The 18179-nt window shown below is 50.7% G+C and overlaps 1 protein-coding gene across 6 annotated transcripts in view; it reads left to right on the top strand.

Annotated features, from left to right (window-relative positions):
• The window catches only part of FOXN3 (forkhead box N3), a 396278-nt gene that overhangs the window by 165478 nt on the left and 212621 nt on the right, over window positions 1-18179 (top strand). For 5 of the 6 annotated variants that reach the window (XM_060620512.3, XM_060620513.3, XM_060620508.3 and 2 more), the window contains one exon: window positions 11289-11845. In XM_060620512.3, the coding sequence (XP_060476495.1) occupies window positions 11303-11845 (543 nt within the window). In that variant the 5' untranslated portion in view covers window positions 11289-11302. Of the gene's footprint in view, window positions 1-7422; window positions 7763-11288; window positions 11846-18179 lie in introns of those variants that run through there. The other variant, XM_060620509.3, reaches the window with a different exon arrangement.

Here is an 18179-nt window from a genome sequence, read left to right as displayed (position 1 = left end):
GAGCCCCGGCCTTTTCAGAAAGGAATCGGTTTGTCCCTTGTGGTAGAAAAGATCACAAAATACCTTAACTTGGTGGAAAGCTTTGCCAACGTATTTATTTCCCCCCAAACTCTTACTTTATGAAATGTTTGCCGGTTGTTTCACACATATGGTGTATGAGAATGTGAAGATGGTCCTGAATCAGGAAGGCTTCACTCAAAATGACTGGAGAATGCAAATGGCGGGGACCAAAGGGGGTGTGGTGGCCAAGGTGGCCCACAGAATATAATAATACGCTTGTAGCCTCTTATTTTGGCAATTTCCGAGTTTTCATGATTTTAAGCCCTGTCCCAACAAACCACCCCTAAATACAATGTTGCGTATTCCAGGGCTTGTTTTCCGTAACTACTGACTGAGCGTCTCCTGTGTGTGTCAGGCCCTTGAGTCGCTGTGTGGCGTTTACTGGATCGCAGGGGTAGGCAGTCTGGTGGGCATGTTAACAGCCTTGCTATGGTATCTCCCTTGGCTAAATTCCTAGAGGTTGGAAATTCAGGGTCAATGGCTGGGCTCGTTTAAGTTGTAATTGAACAGTTGAGCCAAGTCACAATCTTTCGGACACCCACACCAACACTGGTATGATTATTCCTTCTCGGCCTGTGCCAATCTGATAGCTGAAATGAGATCTCACAATTGCTTTAATTTGCATTTGTTTTTTACTGAGGTGGAGCCTCTTTTCGTGGGTATATGATCATTTTTGTTTCTCTTTTGGTGGATTTGCCCCTTTCTCATTAGGGTGCTGCTTTTTTTTTTTTTTTTCCTCATTGATTGTAGGGGCTATAAATTTAAAATATTAACCTCTTTATCTGTGTATGGCACATATTTCCTCATTTTTTAATCTATCTTTTAACTTGATTTATGACTCTGGCAGTGCACGCAAATTTTAAATTGGTATGCAGTCAAATATGTCAATATTTTCCTTTTGATTTATTTACTTAACAAAAAAAACAGTGCTAAGTGCCAGGGCACCATTATATGTGTTTTACAAGTATTAATTCATTTGATCTTTGTCAGAGCCCCGTGAAGTGGGTATTGCTGTTATTCTCCCTCCCTGCCCATTTTTTTTTAAGATGAAGAAACTAGGTGGGGAGAAAGAAGTTAAGTACTTTAACTAAGGTTAGCCAGCTGGTACGTGGTGAAGTGAGAATATGAACCCAGTCCCAGGTTTTTATGCTAGCCTTTAGGCTATACGACCTCCGGCCGTGGTGCTTTGCTCTGTGTGTGTGTGTGCACGCGCGTGTGTGTGTGTGCACGTGCACGCACATGTGTGCGTGTATTTATGTGTGGTCACTTCATAAATCTCCCCGGGTCTCCTGGATCCTTGAGGGCAAGAGCTACACCTCTTACCTTTCCAGCTTCCTTCCCAGTCCCCTCCACACAGTCCTGGGCATAGAGTAGATAGATGCTTCATACGTAGTTGTTGAGTGAATGAATGGACTAAATCTGGATTCTGGATCATTCGCTCACACATATGGCCCCATGGGTGTTCTAAGCCTCAGCTGACAGGTTCTGTGTTCCCATGTTGTCTCCAGCAGGTGACTTGATAAGCTTAGGTTTGGGGAGGGGCACGTGAGCTAATGAACTTCACTCTACCGGTTTGGCTGTACTTTCCCTTACCACACATCCCTCCCTCCCTTCTCTCCTCAAATAAGCCTCCTGGCTCCGTTCCCTGCTGGAGAAATTCAAAGAAGCCTTTTCCCAGGCTACACCCTTCAGAACCTGTCATGTAAACACCAAGAATGCACAGGAGGAAAGCCCAAGAGAGGATGAAGAGCAGGTGGCAAGACCCTGGACCAATCCGTGAAACTCTTCAAGAGTGGGGGGCCTCCCAGCTCTCACGCTGGGTCTCTCTTCCTCCTGGGCCCAAGGGAAGGAAGCCAGCAGCCCTTTTACCATTACAAACAGCATTCTCATATATTATCTCAGAGAGACTTAGTCAACCCATGATTAAGGGGTTTCCTTTGACCATAATCTTCCCTTCTCTTCTCGTATTTGACAAATCCTCTTGGTTTTTCCCTTGAAGGCTTTCATACGTTCATTTTTTCCAGTCTCGCTGACTGTTCTCTAATTCGCAAAGCGGGGGTCCCTCAGCCTCCAGCAGCAGCACCCCTGGGAGCTTGTTAGAGATGTGAAGTCTCAGGCCACAGCAGAGACCTGCTGAATCACAAACTCCAGGGGTGGGGGCCAGCAAGCTGCGTTTTAATAAGTCGTACGGGTAATTTTGGTGCGGACTCAAGGTTGAGGACCACTGCTCTAATGGGATCCTCCCCCCCTTACAGAACATTGTATACGTAATGGGTGTTCATTGTAGAAGACATGGCATATAATAGACACGTTTGAAAGAAGCAGGCCAGAAAAATTACCCCATAACTCTCCTACTCAGAGGGGATCCCTACTTTAATATTTTATAATTTCTGAAAACATAGTAAAAAAAAAAAAAACCCTTTATTCCCTTTTGTATGGATTCTGGCATTGCTTTCTCAGTACTTTTGTCTGCTTTGGGTCTCTTACTTTTTTCCTTCCCTCTCCCAAAACTCACCTTGAATCCACAATTCCATTCTTCTCCTCCTCTTCCCCCTTCTTTTTAAATTGAGATATATTTGACATACAACATTGTGTGTAAATTTAAGGTGTCTGACATATAGATTTGATACATTTATGTTACAGTATGATTGCCACTGTGGCATTAGCTAATACCTTTGTGGTGTCACATTGTTATCATTTGTTTTAGTGTTGAGAACAATTAAACTCTAGTCTGTTAATGTTTATAATACAGGTTTCTTGTCGATAATTACTGTGCTGTATTAGGTCTCCAGGACTTATTTATCTACTAGCTTCAAGCCATTCATCTTTTTAAGCATATTTCTGATAGCATAACTTCTGCACTCAAAAATATTCGAGGGTGGTTCGGTCGGCTAAGTGTCCGACTTCGGCTCAGGTCGTAATCTCACGGTTCGTGAGTTGGAGCCCCGTGTCGGGCTCTGTGCTGACAGCTCAGAGCCTGGAGCCTGCTTCGGGTTCTGTGTCTCCCTCTCTCTCTGCCCCTCCCTTGCTCACACTCTGTCTCTCTCTCAAAAATGAATAAACATTAAAAAAAATATATTCAATGAGTTTGTCTTGCCCTTTGAATTAGTGCTTAGAAACTGCTCATTTTAGCATTCAAGGAGTTTTGTCATATGGTGTTTCTGCTCTTCTCCACTAATACGCATGGCCTCATAGGTGCCATTGTGTGGCTCTTGACCCAGTGCTATGTACTTGGTAAGCACTCAGTAAATATTTGCTCAAGGAACAAATGCATCTCCTAATACAATCAAGTCATATTTGATAAATCTGTATGTGCCATTTATTTCTCCTACATGGAACAGTGGTTTCTGCTGTAGTGCCTGCTTAAAATGTCTGGGATCCCTCCTAGAAGATTCTGATCCATTAGGTTGTGGCTTCCTGGGTATCCCTAAGAGAAAAGCTCAGATCTATAACATGCCTTCCCCATTTCCACAGATCCAGTACGAACCCATCTTTATTAGATATCCTCCTTCCAAAGTCATCCCCAGTCCCGTTGTGCCCAATGAGTCCACCCTGCCCCCTCGCCTCAGCTGTTAGGAGGGGGTGGGCAGAAAGGAGTCGCCTAAGTCAGGCTGAGCCAATCAGGTTATTTCCCTGAGAACTGAGTCATGTAGTGGAAGACAGAGGCAGTCAGAAGGTGGTGGGTGCTGAAGGTCAGAAGGTTATTTGGACTTGGTGTGGGCAGCCACGTGTGGTCATAAGCGAGCAGAGGAAGCCGACCCGCAGGCACGAGAGTGGAATAGATATGCAGAGGGAAGGAGGAAAGATGGTGTGGTCTCAGAGGGAAGGAGGAGGAGGGGGAGAGAAACTGCCTGATGACGCCCGGGTTCTAAGAAGCCCAGCTGTGCTGCCTGCCCAGGGCTGCCCGGGTTCCTGCTCATGTGTCTTCACTTGAGTCAGTTGGAAGGATCCCCGACCAGGCGATCATCTTTGCAGGCCTGCCTCACATTCCTCCGCATATATATGAAAGTCCCCCACCTTCCCGCCTGCCGTGTCCTCCTCTCACTGCTCATCTCTCCAGGTGTTACTGCCTCAAGGGGGGTTCGGGGGCTTCACCCTGAACTTTTCCATAAATAATCACGTTGGCCAAAGAGCCAGTGATGGGGAAAGGGGCTTTCATGTTGTGGGGCAGAGAAGCCTGTGAGAGAAGAAAGAACAAAACCTCAGGGGGAGAGGCACTCTGCACACAGGAGGAGCCTGAAGTTCCACACTGACTGGGGACCCACAGGGATGGAGTCCAGACACATGTGTGTCTCGGGCCCATGCCCAGAAGGCGCTGTCGAAAGGTCCCAGCAGGTCCCCAGCCAGGAAGTAAGTGTCGCCCAAAGTGAGTTCCAGGGTACACGCAGGATTCTTCTGTCAAACGTGTTTATAGAACAATGGTTTCAACAGTTCCACTCGGTGTTTGGAGACTTCTCAGGGTCTAAGGCACAAGGGTGCTTTTTGAAAAGTTCAAGAGGGGAGTTGAAAATGGAGTCGTCCTGAAGAATTTGGCCGCTGCACCCTTTTGTCAGGGAGCATGTTGCAGAGCTGGGGTTGGACGGAATTAAGAGGTGGAGAGGCCACTCTGAGCCTTCCTTTGGCTTTGGGCAAATATGTGGATCCCCCCCATTTCAGACAGACAGGGAGGCAGACATGAGTTGAGTAGTCTGCTCTCCACACCAGGCAGTGCTGGTCCACCGCTCCCTCTTCAGAGTGACCTCTCTTGCCACGTTTGTAACGGGAGAGAGAAATTAAGGCACACAGATGGTCCCTGACTTAACGATAGTTGGACATACAAGTTTTCGACTTTGTGATGGTGGGAGAGCGATACACCTTCGGTAGAAACCAAACTTCAGATTCTGGATTTGGATCTTTCCCTGAGCTAGTGAGGTACCTTATGATCCTCTTTCGGGATGCGGCAAAGCCTCAGCTCCCAGTGGCCACACCATCAGTGGGGTAAGCAACTGATATACTACAGCCATTCTGTACCTGCACAACCATTCGGTTTTTTGCTTTCTGTACGGTAGTCAAGAAGTTGGATGAGGTATTCAACACTTGGCGTCAGATGATTTTGCCCCGTTGAGGCTAACGTAAGTGTTCTGTGCGCGTTCAAGGTGCACGTTCAAGTTTAGCTAGGCTGAGCGGTGATGTTGGGCCGGTTAGGTATGTTACATGCGTTGTCGACTTAGGGATATTTTCAACTTAAAGATGGGCTTATTGGGAGGTTAACCCCATCCTCAGCTGAGGCAGGTCTGTACGTTGGAGAATGGAAGAAACCAAAAACATGCAGAAGAAAGGCAGGCTAATAAAAGACAGCTTGTCTCACCTTACCCCACCCGCTGCCTAGGGCTTCTCCTGCCCCAAGGCTTACCTGTTTTAAAGGTTTTGTTCACGTTAGGATGGCTGGTTTGGACACAGGAGGCTAAACAGCTTGCACGGAGAATTTTGAGAAGGACATATTCCGTGCACTTGAACCCTGGGGACAAAGAAAGGACTGGAAGGAAAATGAACATGCCATTTCCCTTCCTGTAAAGAGATCTCTAGCTACAGTGTGAGGGTAGTTGGCCACGGGGAGGGCTGGGAGCTGATGATGCAAGAGGAGGAGGGAAGGGGAGTGTTTCTTCCTCTCTGGGTGGGCAAGGGGCTTGCACAAAGGTCTCTGGCCTTGATTCCTTTGATGGGGGAATTCAGCAGCCTCAACTGATACACTGGAGGAGGGTCTCCACTGGAGCTCAGTCGGGCTTTTGTCACTTAAGTTCTGACGCTTAGTCTCTGGCGCAAGGCTTCAGTCGTCTCTAGCTTGTTTCTCTCATCTTAACACCTCTTGCTTGATGAGTTTGGGTAGGTCCCATCAAGTGCTGGGTAATTCAAAGGGGTGGGGCTGGATGACCTCGGGCTTTCCCTGGTCCCCCACCTTGGAATCCTCTCCGGGGTGGGATCTGCCCGTAGAACTAACTGGTAAGTAATAAGGCCTGTGGGGGAATGCCTTTGCCGAAGACTTGGCACCCACCACATTGAGGCTTTGTGAAAAAGGAATGACTCCCAGATCTATTGGGGTTTCCTTATATTTTGGAAAAAAAAAATTGAGAAGCCCTTGGGATTTTTCCTCCCCTTTCGGGGAGGTTAAAAGGGACTGCAGACAAGGGGGGTTTCAGAGGGAGATCATTCTCTCGCTGGTTTTTCTGCAGTTTTCGGGAAGCTCAAGATGGCCGGCCTGCTGGCTCAGGTGGGCTTAGGTGGGGGTGGGGGTGGGTTGTCACCTGGGCTTCTCTGTGGAGGAACCTACTGAATTGGCTACGTGGGAGTGGTGTGCAATCATATTTTTATTTATGTCACCACCAGGGTGTCCTGTTGGACTCTCCTTTCGTCCTCTCCCAAGGCTGCTGGTTGGTGTGGCTTAAGCAGTGGGTGGCCGTCCTTTGGAGGAGCCCAAAGACTTGGAGTGGTGGCTGCGCCGGTCGCTGGGTGGCCCTGCGAATTGTCTGTCGGGTTCCCGAGAACTCAAAATGTGAAGGCGATAAGGCTGGTTTTTTTTCCTCGAGGTTTATAAGTCGGTCGCGGCGCCCAGCATTTCCCCACTGGAGAGGCCCCACCGGCGTGGCCTTTAGGACGGGCCTCCTGCTCGCCTGTCTGTAATGGCCACCCTCCCTCCCCGAGCAGACACGCGCCGGCAGACGACAGGAGGAGCGGCCACCGGGGCGGGAGGCTGCGGTGCCTTTGTGCCTTTCCTCCCGGGGCTCCAGGTGGGCGCTGGAGGAGGGCCGGGGACTGCCCCGGGAGCCCCGCCAGGACGCCGTAGTTGGGGAGAAGTGGAATCTCTTCTCCCCCTCGCAAGCCTCGCCCGCATCGTAATTCTTTTTATTTTTACTTTCGAGCCTTGTAAGGCATGCGGATGGGGTAGGAGCGTTCCGGCGACACGTTGCCAGCGGCGCAGCGCCGGCCCGCCCGCGTGGCCGGAGCCCGGGGAAGGGGCAGGCCGCGCGCCGCCCGGCCGCCCGGCCCCGCCGCCCACGGTCGCGGCCGCCCCGGCTCGCGGCGCCCGCGCCGCTCACCCCCGGCCCGCGGCGCGGCGGGAGGCGAGTCCGCGCGGCCCAGGCCGGCCTGGGCCCCGGCTGCGCCCCAGGAGCGCCCGGGCGCGGCGCGCGGGGTCGACCGCGGCGAGGGGGGCGCGGGCAGGGGGCGCCCCGGCGGGTCCGCACCCCGGGCCGCCGGCGGCCCGGCCCACGTTTTCCCTCTCTCCGGCTCCCTCCGCCCCCTCCGCTCCGTCCCTCCCCTCCGCGCCCCTCCCTCCCCGCGCTTCCCCTCCTCCTGCCTGGTCATGTGTCGCCTTTTTTTGTTTGCAGTGGAAACAATTTCTCGCCGCTCGGCGCGCCCCGGCCCGACGCGCCGCGGCGGAGGCGAGCGGGAGGCGGGACGGGGCGGGGAGAGCGGCGGGGCCGGCGGGAGGACGCGCGGCGCGCCCGGCGGACGCCGCAGGTCCCATGCCGCGCCGCGACCCCCGCGCCCCTGCCGCCCGCGCCCGCGGCCGCCCCCCGCCGCCCGCCGCCCCGGGCTCGCCGCGCCGCGCCCGCGCGTCCTTAGCCGGGCCACCAAGCGATGCCCGCTGGGCGCCCGCGAAACTTTGTCGGCTCCCGCTGAAGGGCTGCGGCGCCCCCGCGCCCCCGCGCCCCGCTCCGGCCAGGTGAGTTTGCTCCCGGCTCCCGCCGGCGCCCCAGTGGGGTTGGGGTGACTCGGGGCGGGGGCGCTCGTCCGAGGCCGTCCTGGAGGCGACCTCGCCGCTCTCGGCAGACGAGGGACTCCGCAGTTCCTGGGGGAAGGGCTCGGGGTGGGGGGCCCGGCCGGGCGGGGAGACGGCAGCCCCAGAGCGGGGAAGTTGCCCGGTCCGAAGAGTTTCCTGCCCCGACGTGCGGGCTGTTTCCCGGTGCCTCGATTTCCGAAAGACGCCCGAAGGGAGCAGAGTTGGTATTGTCCGCGGGGGACGGGATCCCCGCCGTTCCGGGCCGGGGGAGGGGGTGCCGATCTAGGGGAGACCCCAAGATGAGAAACAGGCTCCTAACAAAGATGCCCCCTCCCCCCAAACTGCAGGCTTGGCACCGGCAGCGAGCGTCTCCCGAGACCCCCGAGGCCCGACCCCTCCTCACCCCGACTCTCTAGGAAACCGTCCTCGGGCCCTGGAGAAGTTGGGGGGATGGCGGGCTTTTATTGATGTGTTTTTAAGGCTCGCCGCGGTGCGGCCAATAAAAGGTTTATGACATCTGACCGGCAGTGAAGGTATGCGAGCTCCCAATTGCCTAGTATACGGGGAGCGGAGCAGTTTCCTCGTTGCCTGGCAACGCCGCTGATTGACGCGAAACGCAGCCAATCGCCGCTCCCGCAGGTCCCCTTGAAATGTTTTTGACAAGTACAGTAGACGGGAGTGGAGAGCGTGCGTGCGCGCGCGCGCGCGCGCGCGGAGGGGGGTTACCGGGCCCCTCCAAACTGGAGACTGCCCTGCTCGGCTTGGAGAGCGTTTCTTAACTTTTTAAAGTTCACTTCCAACATCTGCTCCGAGCTGGGCCAGTAATGTGTTTGTCAGTTATTTGGAAACCTTCTGATAGCGGGCAAGAAACTCGCTTTCCTGCTGCATTTTCTCCGTTAAAACGCAAATAAGATAACAAAACACAGCAAGTCGTAGAGAAACAAAAAGAGGGTGTGTGTGTGTGTGTGTGTGTGTGTGTGTGTGTGTGTGTGTGGAACGGAACCAATAGCAAACCGAAAAGTTGTAAGGAGGTCACTAGTGAATAACTATTTGCGTATCTGGTGGAGCAGATTAAAAATGTTTGCTTAACTGCAGACTCACATGATCCGGATTCTCGCTCTCTTTCTTTTTTCTTTCCCTCTAAAATAGGAGGAAAAAAAGATTTGGCAGATTATGTAGTTAGAGTATAATAATGGAAAACTCCTCAGCTGTGGTTTCTGGGAACTGTTTTTTAAAATGGAACTGTGGTGATCAGCAGGTCTTAATATTGTTGCCACGAAATGCTGGATTTATAAAGATGCAGTTAACCGTTGGAGAGCATGGGGGGATAGAAACACAAAGCAGACAGATGATTCAAGGGCACTGAAGCCTCATCACCCTCTTTTCTTGACTTTTCTAATAAAGCCATATTGCTGGCAGTGTTTGTTTAAAACAAAAGAAAACATGGAGTATAGCGTGTTAGTTCCTTTGGGAAGCTACTGACAAATAAGCACATTGAAAAGAAAGAGCAGCATGTTGTCATAGCAACAGTGCAATTAAATTACTTTACTGTCAGCCATGATATAATTTTCCTGTTTGGAAGCTCAGGAGACATAAAACTTTCATCTGGAGCTGAAGTTGGCTTCAGTGGCTGAGTAGTTGTTCTGTTTTGTACTCCACTGTGTGGATATCCCCGGTTATCAGAAACTTGGGGTTTTTTGATGGGATCCGGGGAAGCGTTGAGAGGACAAGCCTAGCTTTGATTTGTTCATAAGGAAGGTAAAAAGCATGATCAGCTGGGTCTCTGTCACAGCCCCAGACCGAAAGACACTAGCTTATTCTAAATTGTGTCCTGTGCTACACAGGTTAGTTTCCTGATTTGACAGAAAGAAATATTCCCTGTGGATGAGCCTGAGGTATCTGAATTGCTCTGCCTCTGTCAGTCTTTGATGCCCATGGAGGTTTTCTCGCCTTAGAGTCGGGCATCTCATAGCAGCTCCGGAGCGCTTTCTCACACCTTCTGCCAGCGGGTTCTGTTTGTCTACCTTTCGGAAGAGGGAGGGGGTTGCGGTTCTCAGGCACCCGAAGCTGGCCGGCCCGTTGGGTGCCTCACATTATGCTTTCTAGAATCGCATTCTAGAGCTTTCCCAGCTGAAGTGGCAGTTACTTTCAGCATAGTGTCAATGGACATTTAGAGCCTTAGGATGATCATGTCTGCTTTTGTGTTCATTCTTTTTTTTTTTTTTTTTCTAGATAGATTGCTTGATCTTCTTAGGGGGAAAATATAAAACAGACATGCTTCTTAAACCAAGCACATTGTGTGAGGGCTACAAGCGGACAGTGGGAGACCTCTCTCATTATCTTCACTGTTCTTTCTGTCTTACACTGAGTACTCGGGGGTTGAATGTGCTTTGTATCTATCGGGGTCATTCTGTTGGTGGACTGGCCACGTCCTCGTTTTCTTTTCTCATCAGAAGTTGCACTCCCTGTTCTAGGTCATTGATAAAAATGGGGGTGGCATGGCGGGGGTGCAGAACAGAATTCTCTAGCAATTTTTGTTGAATTTGCCTTCTAGTCTTGAAGCTGCCAGTTGCTCTTTTTTTTTTTTTTTTTCCACCAATTCTGATGTCAATTCATGGCTTGTCTTCACGTTCCCATGTATTCGTGTGGTGCCCGAAGTTACTCACTTTTTCATTTGGAGGTGTAGGGTCCCAGCAATTAAATGTAACGTCTCCCTGTGGTTCCGATCCCCCGAACTCCTTGTTAGTACTCTTCAGACTCGTCAAACCGTAATCACAGTTGCAGAGTTTTGGATCATGACTCGGGGAGAAAAGATACAATCATATAAACCATGAGCAGACGATGCACACTGTGGTCACACTTGAATTCCGAGGCGGTTGTCATGGCTTTCGTGTGGTGACAGCTCGACTTAACCTGAAACACCTGGCCTTAAACTTGGAGGTATTTTCTTTTTTGGGGGAAGGATAAACCACGAGACCGTAATAACCCAAAGCGACAGGAGCGGTGCATTGTCCTTACTCCGTAGTGTCTCTAGTGAGGCTTGGGTGCATTTTACCTGTCTGTAGATTCACGTATTGTGGAGAAACTGAGGCACCAACACTGAAGCTTTTCCCAGGGTCACAGTGAGAGTCTGTACTAATCCGGGAAGAAGCCTTTGTAGATTCTCCCTCTCTTTTCATGATGCATTTGCATATTAGAGGTGTACTGTAAATATTTCCAGTCTTGTATTTTTGAGGCGACGGAGTCACTGTGCTGCAGGCATGGTGGACGGATTTTACTTACGAGTGCTTCTCCCTGTGGTGGAGTCGTGGGTTTGTGTTACCCAGCGTTGGAGCCCTGAGATGGGCTTTCTGTAGGGCCAGGGGTCTGTAGAGGTGGCACGGGTGGGAGGTGGGCCCGGTAGAATCAGGAGGGCACGGCTGCCTCTGTTTTGGGTTTCACCAACTCATGTGTTCTCTGTGTTTACCAGGAGCTTTCACGTAAATGGGTCCAGTCATGCCTCCCAGTAAGAAGCCAGAAAGCTCAGGAATTAGCGTCTCCAGTCGGCTGAGTCAGTGTTACCGGGGCAGCGGTTTCTCTAAGGCCCTGCAGGAGGACGATGACCTCGACTTTTCTCTGCCTGACATCCGATTAGAAGAGGGGGCCATGGAAGATGAAGAGCTGACCAATCTGAACTGGCTTCACGAGAGCAAGAACTTGCTGAAGAGCTTCGGGGAGTCGGTCCTGAGGAGTGTCAGCCCCGTCCAGGACCTGGACGACGACACCCCGCCATCCCCTGCCCACTCTGACATGCCCTACGATGCCAGGCAGAACCCCAACTGCAAGCCCCCATACTCCTTTAGCTGCCTCATATTTATGGCCATCGAGGACTCTCCAACCAAGCGCCTGCCAGTAAAGGATATTTACAACTGGATCTTGGAACATTTTCCATATTTTGCAAACGCACCTACTGGGTGGAAAAACTCAGTGAGACATAACTTGTCCTTGAATAAGTGTTTTAAGAAAGTGGACAAAGAGAGGAATCAGGTAAGCCTCTGTGTCTGGGACTCAAGGGTTCTCTTTTTGAAATGTGTAATTTCTCTCCGTGAAGAAAACATTAAGGAATATAAATTCACTGCCCTGAAGGAGTGGTGATAAATGGGCAGTTTTATTTCACTCGTTTGGTTGCAAAGAGCTTCCTTTTCCTTAAGCGCGTCAGTTAAAGAATGTTTTTAGCGTTTGTGCCAGATTGAGGGTTTCCCACTGTGGTATCCAGACGTGACCCCAGAACCGTGGTTTGCATGCCTGGTTGGTTCTTAGTATCATCCCTCAGTGTGGATGGGTCCCTTTGGGTTTAGAGTGCAAACACAGGTCCATATTCCAAGGACAGCCGTTGACCATGCGGTACGTGTATATACGTTTGAGGCAGGGTGCCGCCCCGGGCTAGGGAAAAATGGCATTTCTCTTCTTAATATTAACTTGGAGAGAGGCAGCCTCCAGGATTCTGGAATAAGTGGACGGTAATGGACATTGGGAGGTGACCAAACAGTCTACTCCAAGGCCCAACAAACAAAGGCCCGAATTGCCTAGGTGGCACTCATAAAATCAGGCACGCACACGAGTGCCTGGCAACTTCGAAACACCCAGAGTATGAAAAATCAGGGTAAGGTCCCCCTTAGAGGTGGGCTTCCACAAGATTGAATTTGGACTGTAAAACCTTAGCTCAAGTCTCCTGGCCCCGCTACAGCGAGACTGGTTTCGAGAACTTGCTTTCCCTTTCCTGTAAGGAGTGTAACCGTGGGAATGGGATTGACCGTTAGGACTGGACCACGGTGCCGTGATCGGACTTTTGAGTCCTGGAAAGAAACGCGGCTGCAGTGGGAACATAAGCCGAGAAACGTTTTCCCCACAGAGCTTTCGCGTTATTGCTGTATGTTCCGGCTTTGTTTCTCGTGGTAGAGGGACGCTGCGCCGTGTAGCCGGCAATCTGCCTTTCACCCTTTTAGAGGTTCAGGTGTGGGCTCAGGACCCACTGTCGTGCGGGGTCGCTGGCTGTGCAGTGCTGGGGCCTTTCTTCCTCTGCAGACACACGTTCCTGTTTCCAGTAGACTCTTGGGCCTGAGAAGACTCTGCTGGTCTTGGGCTTGGAAGAACTGGAATAAGGAAGCGGCGAAGCCGTATTTCTCCTTGCTGCACCTGTACGCGTTTGTCTGCAAATGCTGTTCCCCTGGAGTTTATGCTCATGCCGGGGAGCGGGCATATATGGAAGGGTGATGCCCGGGTCCAGTGTGCAAACGTGGACCTTCCCCAGGTCCTTATCGTTACGCAGCTGTGACAATTGTGGGGCGCCGCTCTCGTCCCCGGGCACCCGCTACGCTCCTTCCTCCCCTCCACGTCTCAGAATGGGCGTTTGGAGACCGACCTCTGGGCTTGGCTCTGTTCACTCCTTTAGCCTCATTGTCTGAACTAAGAGAAGCTTCCCTGCGCCCCAGTAAAGAGCCGCGTCTGTGGTACTGATAGTTTCCGCATAGGTGAGTCCTCGTGGGTAGGAGGGGAAAACCTTAGAAAGCAATTCCACGACTAGCACATAGAGGAGAAAGTGCCGTTCGGGTCCCCCGAAGCCGCACGTCGCCGATAAAGCCGCGAACAGGCCGTTTATTGTGCGTGTTACCGCATGCCTGGCTCTGCGTTGGCCTCAAAGCCAGGACACGGAAAAGTCATTTAGCAAGGGTTCGCTCTGAAATGTTCAACAAGAGCAACTCCAGAGTACGCGAAGAGTCTCGGCAGAATCATTCGTCAGCCCTCCGAGTGACAGGTGTGTCGGATGGGGTGTGTGCGCGAAGGTACTGGCACACCCCCGCCCCCTGCTCTTCCCGGGTGATGGTTGTCATTCCGAATACACACAGATACCGCCTGTTGAAAGGGAACGGCTCTGAGGATGCATGACTGTTAATCTTACGAAACGTTGAGTTCCGACTTCTTAGCCATGCTGACCTGCATGGACGCGTTTCTGATCACGTGCCCGTCAGTTTTGTGGCCGGGGTGGGGGGGGGGGGGAGGGTTGGTTCCCGTCACCTGTGATGGTGTGAGAACAAAGCTAAGAGTGGGAGATTTCCGTCTCTCTCCTCGTTCCTTGGGTTACCCTTGGGCCAGCTGGTGGCCGCGTTTGGAGGCAGATTCCCGGGGACTCCCAGCCACTTCAGGGCACTGGCGCTGGCCCACCCATTTGGGTTTTCTCCTGTGGCCAGCTGAGTGAAGGAGAAGGCCTTCTCCCTGACACTTTGCCCAGTGAAAGCCCCTTTGGCTGTACAGGTAAACTTGTTTTTTTCCCAGGGGATTTTACTTACTGGTAGCTCCCACTCTGAGGTGGGGCCACAACGCAGTGACCACGTGCACCTGAACGTTGGTGGGAAATATGTTAGTTGAAGGGGAGAATGGAAGGCTTGCAAGTTGTATTCACATTTTTTTCTTTTGAAAGTGCGGAACCCGGTTTTAAGCTTGACGTGACTGTGGGAATGCAGAATCCTGTGTGATCCTTGTCCCCGAGGGGTTTGGAATGAGTCCCCTGCTGGACAGCTGCCTGGCTGGGATGTTGGAGAGGGAACTTACAAGATTGCATCAGAGTCACCGGTGGCACTTAAAAGCAATGAACATTCCTTGGCTCCTCCCTGGAGATTCTGATGCAGTAGGTTTGAGGTGGGTTGGGGACAATTGGTGGTTCTGATAAGCTCCAGGGGCGTTTCTGACATGCAGCCAGATTCGAGAATCCCTGAACTAGATGCCCTTTTGGGTTCTTTCCAAAGCTGAGATTTCATCAGGAACAGCTCATGAATGAACAAGTTGGAGAGAGTAGACAGTTTTGCTTCCATTTTTTTCTCTTTTTTACGTTTTATCTCTTAGAGGACTTAAAAAGATACATAAGGACTTAGAAAATGGCTACAAGAGATAGAGTTTTATTTTTCTTCTTTAATCATAAAGAATTTGAAATATCCACGTAGAGAGAGTAGCATGATGAATCCACGTCACCCCCCCATTGCCCATAACCAAATTCAGTGGTTAGCAAGGGGTTGTTGCCCTTCATTCATTGTTTTGTTTTGTCTGTTGCTCAAGCAGATCCTGGGTTTCAAAAAACGGGATGGAGATTCTTCTGAAGTCTCTGGGGCAAGTGATGATGTTGCTCATCCCCGAGTGCGGGCTCCGGGCACAGCGGCGGGGACACAGCCTCTCTCTCGCAGGCGCACACTGCCTAGCACACTGTTTTCTGTTGTCTTGGGTAAATAGTAGACTTTGCCTCAGAAGGTTGGGACTTTACCAGGGTCTCCGAGGGGCTTGAAGTAAACATAACCCCATGTTGCAGGCCCTGGAAGAGGAGGCTTTTCATACCAGCATCCTCTGTCACCCCAAGAAGTCTGTACCGCCCTTGGCCATGCTCTCCCACCAACCCTACCAGCTCTGCTCCTTCCTGATTCTTCCAGGTATCGGATGCCTTGGCTCGGGGGGGCGTTTCTGGTGTCCTCATCTTGCCAGCTGTTCAGTGTCTGCCTATTCATTCGTTCAGCAACTTTTTTAAAGTATCTGTTACGGTCAGTACCTACTCTGCTTAACTACACCAAGTGCCGAAAGGGTACAGCGTTGAATGGGTTGTGGCTACGGCACCGGCCAGTGGTCCAGTGGGCCCCACCTGCAGAATTTCCTTCTAGCTGCCAGAACTTACCAGAAGAACTTACCCTTCCTTCAGCATGCCCGCCTTCATTTACTTGTTTCCTGTTTCTCACATCATTCCTTCCTGGCTTTTTTGTTTCACAGATGCACTGCTTTTTCAGTCCCCACAGTGACTCCTGTTATTGATGGTGATAAGGATCCCGACAAGTCTTCTGGAAAGCTTGGTTCTTCTGGACGTGAGGGCCCCATTGGTGTATCTGTCCAGTAGCTCTCCCCGTGAACTGTTCAAAAAAATGTTGCATTCTCCTTGGTAGGGCTTTGTGGTACCTGGTAGGCCTATGGGCTGCTTCTTCATTGATACGCTGCCTGGGTATCCAACCAGCAAGAAATTGCTCTCAGAACCTCCCCTGTTGAGCTGAAGAGCTTTGGGATTTCCCTTTGAAATCACTTTAGCTGCAGGATAATTCTCTGCAGTAAATAATATGGGAAGTTGGCACACTGACCTCCTATTTGAAAGTCATGGGTTTTGCTTCTTTCACAAGTAGTGGTGGGTTGTTTAGATTAATCAATACTCTCTCACCTTGCCCTTGGTCATCTTCATGCTCTTAAGCTTTGGCAAGATGATGGCAGCTCTTAGGTTTTATACAAAATTCCACCATCTTCCCAGTGGACTTTTCAGCACTTGAAACAGATGATTATATATTTTTAAAAGGCTAGTGTCATGTTAACCCTTGTTATCCAAGGGTATCCTTGTCACTTTTAACTTATTTATCACTTGTCTCAATGAATACTTCTTACTGGCCCTGTGAGGATTTATCTTTTGGCTGTATTTGGTTCAACCCTGGCCTGAAGTTATCATCAGAATTTACCAAGTTGTTCCTGTGGCCTGCCTCTATATTGGTAGGCCATCAGTAACTTTTTACCTGTGATTTCAGGGACACCAATGGCCCTTTGCTGTTACAGAATAGTTAGTCTATTCTGTAGAATTATTTGGCAATGGGAAAGGTTAAGTTAAAAAGTGAGATTTGGGGGCACCTGGGTGGCTCAGTCGGTTAAGCAACCGACTTCGGCTCAGGTCACCATCTCATGGTTCGTGGGTTCAAGTCCCGCGTCAGGCTCTGAGCTGAGAGCTCAGAGCCTGGAGCCTGCTTCGGATTCCGTCTCCCTCTATCTCTGGCCCTCTGCTGCTTACGCACTCGCTCGCTCTCTCAAAAATAAATAAGCATTAAAACAAAAAAGTGAGATTTGGTTCTTGCCCCCTAGGAGCTTACACTGCAGGGATACAGGAGACATAATAAAAATAAAAAAAGAATAAACCACCACCAGTGTGGGAAGCATGCCCGATCCGTAAGTGATAGGTGTCATTGGAGAAGAAGCTTTTCTTCCCCAAAATGGGGCACTTAGAGCTGAGATAAAGCTAGCAGTGGGCAAGTTTTGGATACTCCTTATGGGGGAGGTACTTGAATAAATTCACAAAACATTCTTCTGGTGTGAGAATGAGCACGTGACCTTCAAGAATGGATTCGTTCGGATGAGGTTGGACTATTTATTCCAGAAAATCCAAACATGAGTGAGTTAAACAAGTTAGAAGTGGATCGCTCTGTCACATAAAATAAGTCTTGAGGAGTTGGACAGAGACCCAGATTCCATCTGTCTTTTTCTGCTCTGCTGCTCTTAGTACACTGCTGGTTTCCATTCTCAGAGCCTTCTCCTGGTCCACGATGACATAGCTGGCCTGTTGTCCATTTGGGAAGTAGGAAGGGGGGTGTGGGTGCAGGGAAGGACCAAAGTGGGGAGGTCCCATTGAGTTCACCGTTTTAAAGGAGCTTTTTCAGAAATCCCACATTCTGCTTTCATCTATCTCATTGGCTATACTGTGGTCACATGACTGCAAGGAAGGGAAGGAAAGGTCGTCTTTTAGCCGGCCCGTTGCGATCCCGGATAAAAATGTTGGTTTTGTTAGTAAGCAAGCGTGGGCTTTTCTGTCACAGAGGTCTAGAGGAGATGAATGTTTCTGGACCCAAGGCATGTGTTGGAACAGTCGGAGAAAAGGAAGGAGAGAGATGGGTGGTCAGGGAGGTCATGTAAATAAGAGTGAGGCGTTGGTAGGGGAGCTAGGACCGGAAGGGGAAAACTGGATTGCCCTGCTGATTTAACGAAAGCAGAGACGCCGACCCATTTTTTTTTTTTTTTTTTTTTTTTAAACATTGCAGTTCACCAAGGTTTTGCTTCAAGATATTCTGGTTAAATTGCATTTAATATTTTCCAAAGCAATAGCTTGATAGAGGTGAAGCTTGCCGAGTATGATAAGAAGAAAAGCAGGGAAAACGCATGGTTGAAGATAGAGAGTGGCGTCAAGTCGTTTTTTAAATAATAACTTGCTGGTTTGCTCTGCGAGGTTGCGGCCCGTCCCAGGAACGGAATGACGTCTTTGATGTGTGTGCGCGCGCACTTGCGCCTGTGACCTCAGCGGGAGACCTGTCAGTTACCCTTCCGAGTCGTCCTCCCGCCCCCACCGGATAGGTGCGCTTCCGCTCTGCACCCAGTGGGCTTGCGTGCAGTGTTGCCTTGCATTTACCGCAGCTCTGTGAAGTGCCTCGCGCAGGCTGTGTGTGCTCCTCAAGGGACAGGACCGATAAGTGACTTAACTAATGTCATTAGACAGAAAACAGCTAGCAGAGCGTTTGTACACTTTGTTTTTGGGGGGGGGGGGGGGAAA

Source organism: Panthera onca, chromosome B3 (assembly GCF_046562875.1).
Source record: "Panthera onca isolate mPanOnc1 chromosome B3, mPanOnc1 haplotype 2, whole genome shotgun sequence".
NCBI lineage: Eukaryota > Metazoa > Chordata > Mammalia > Carnivora > Felidae > Panthera > Panthera onca.
This window is presented reverse-complemented; position numbering and strand designations above follow the sequence as displayed.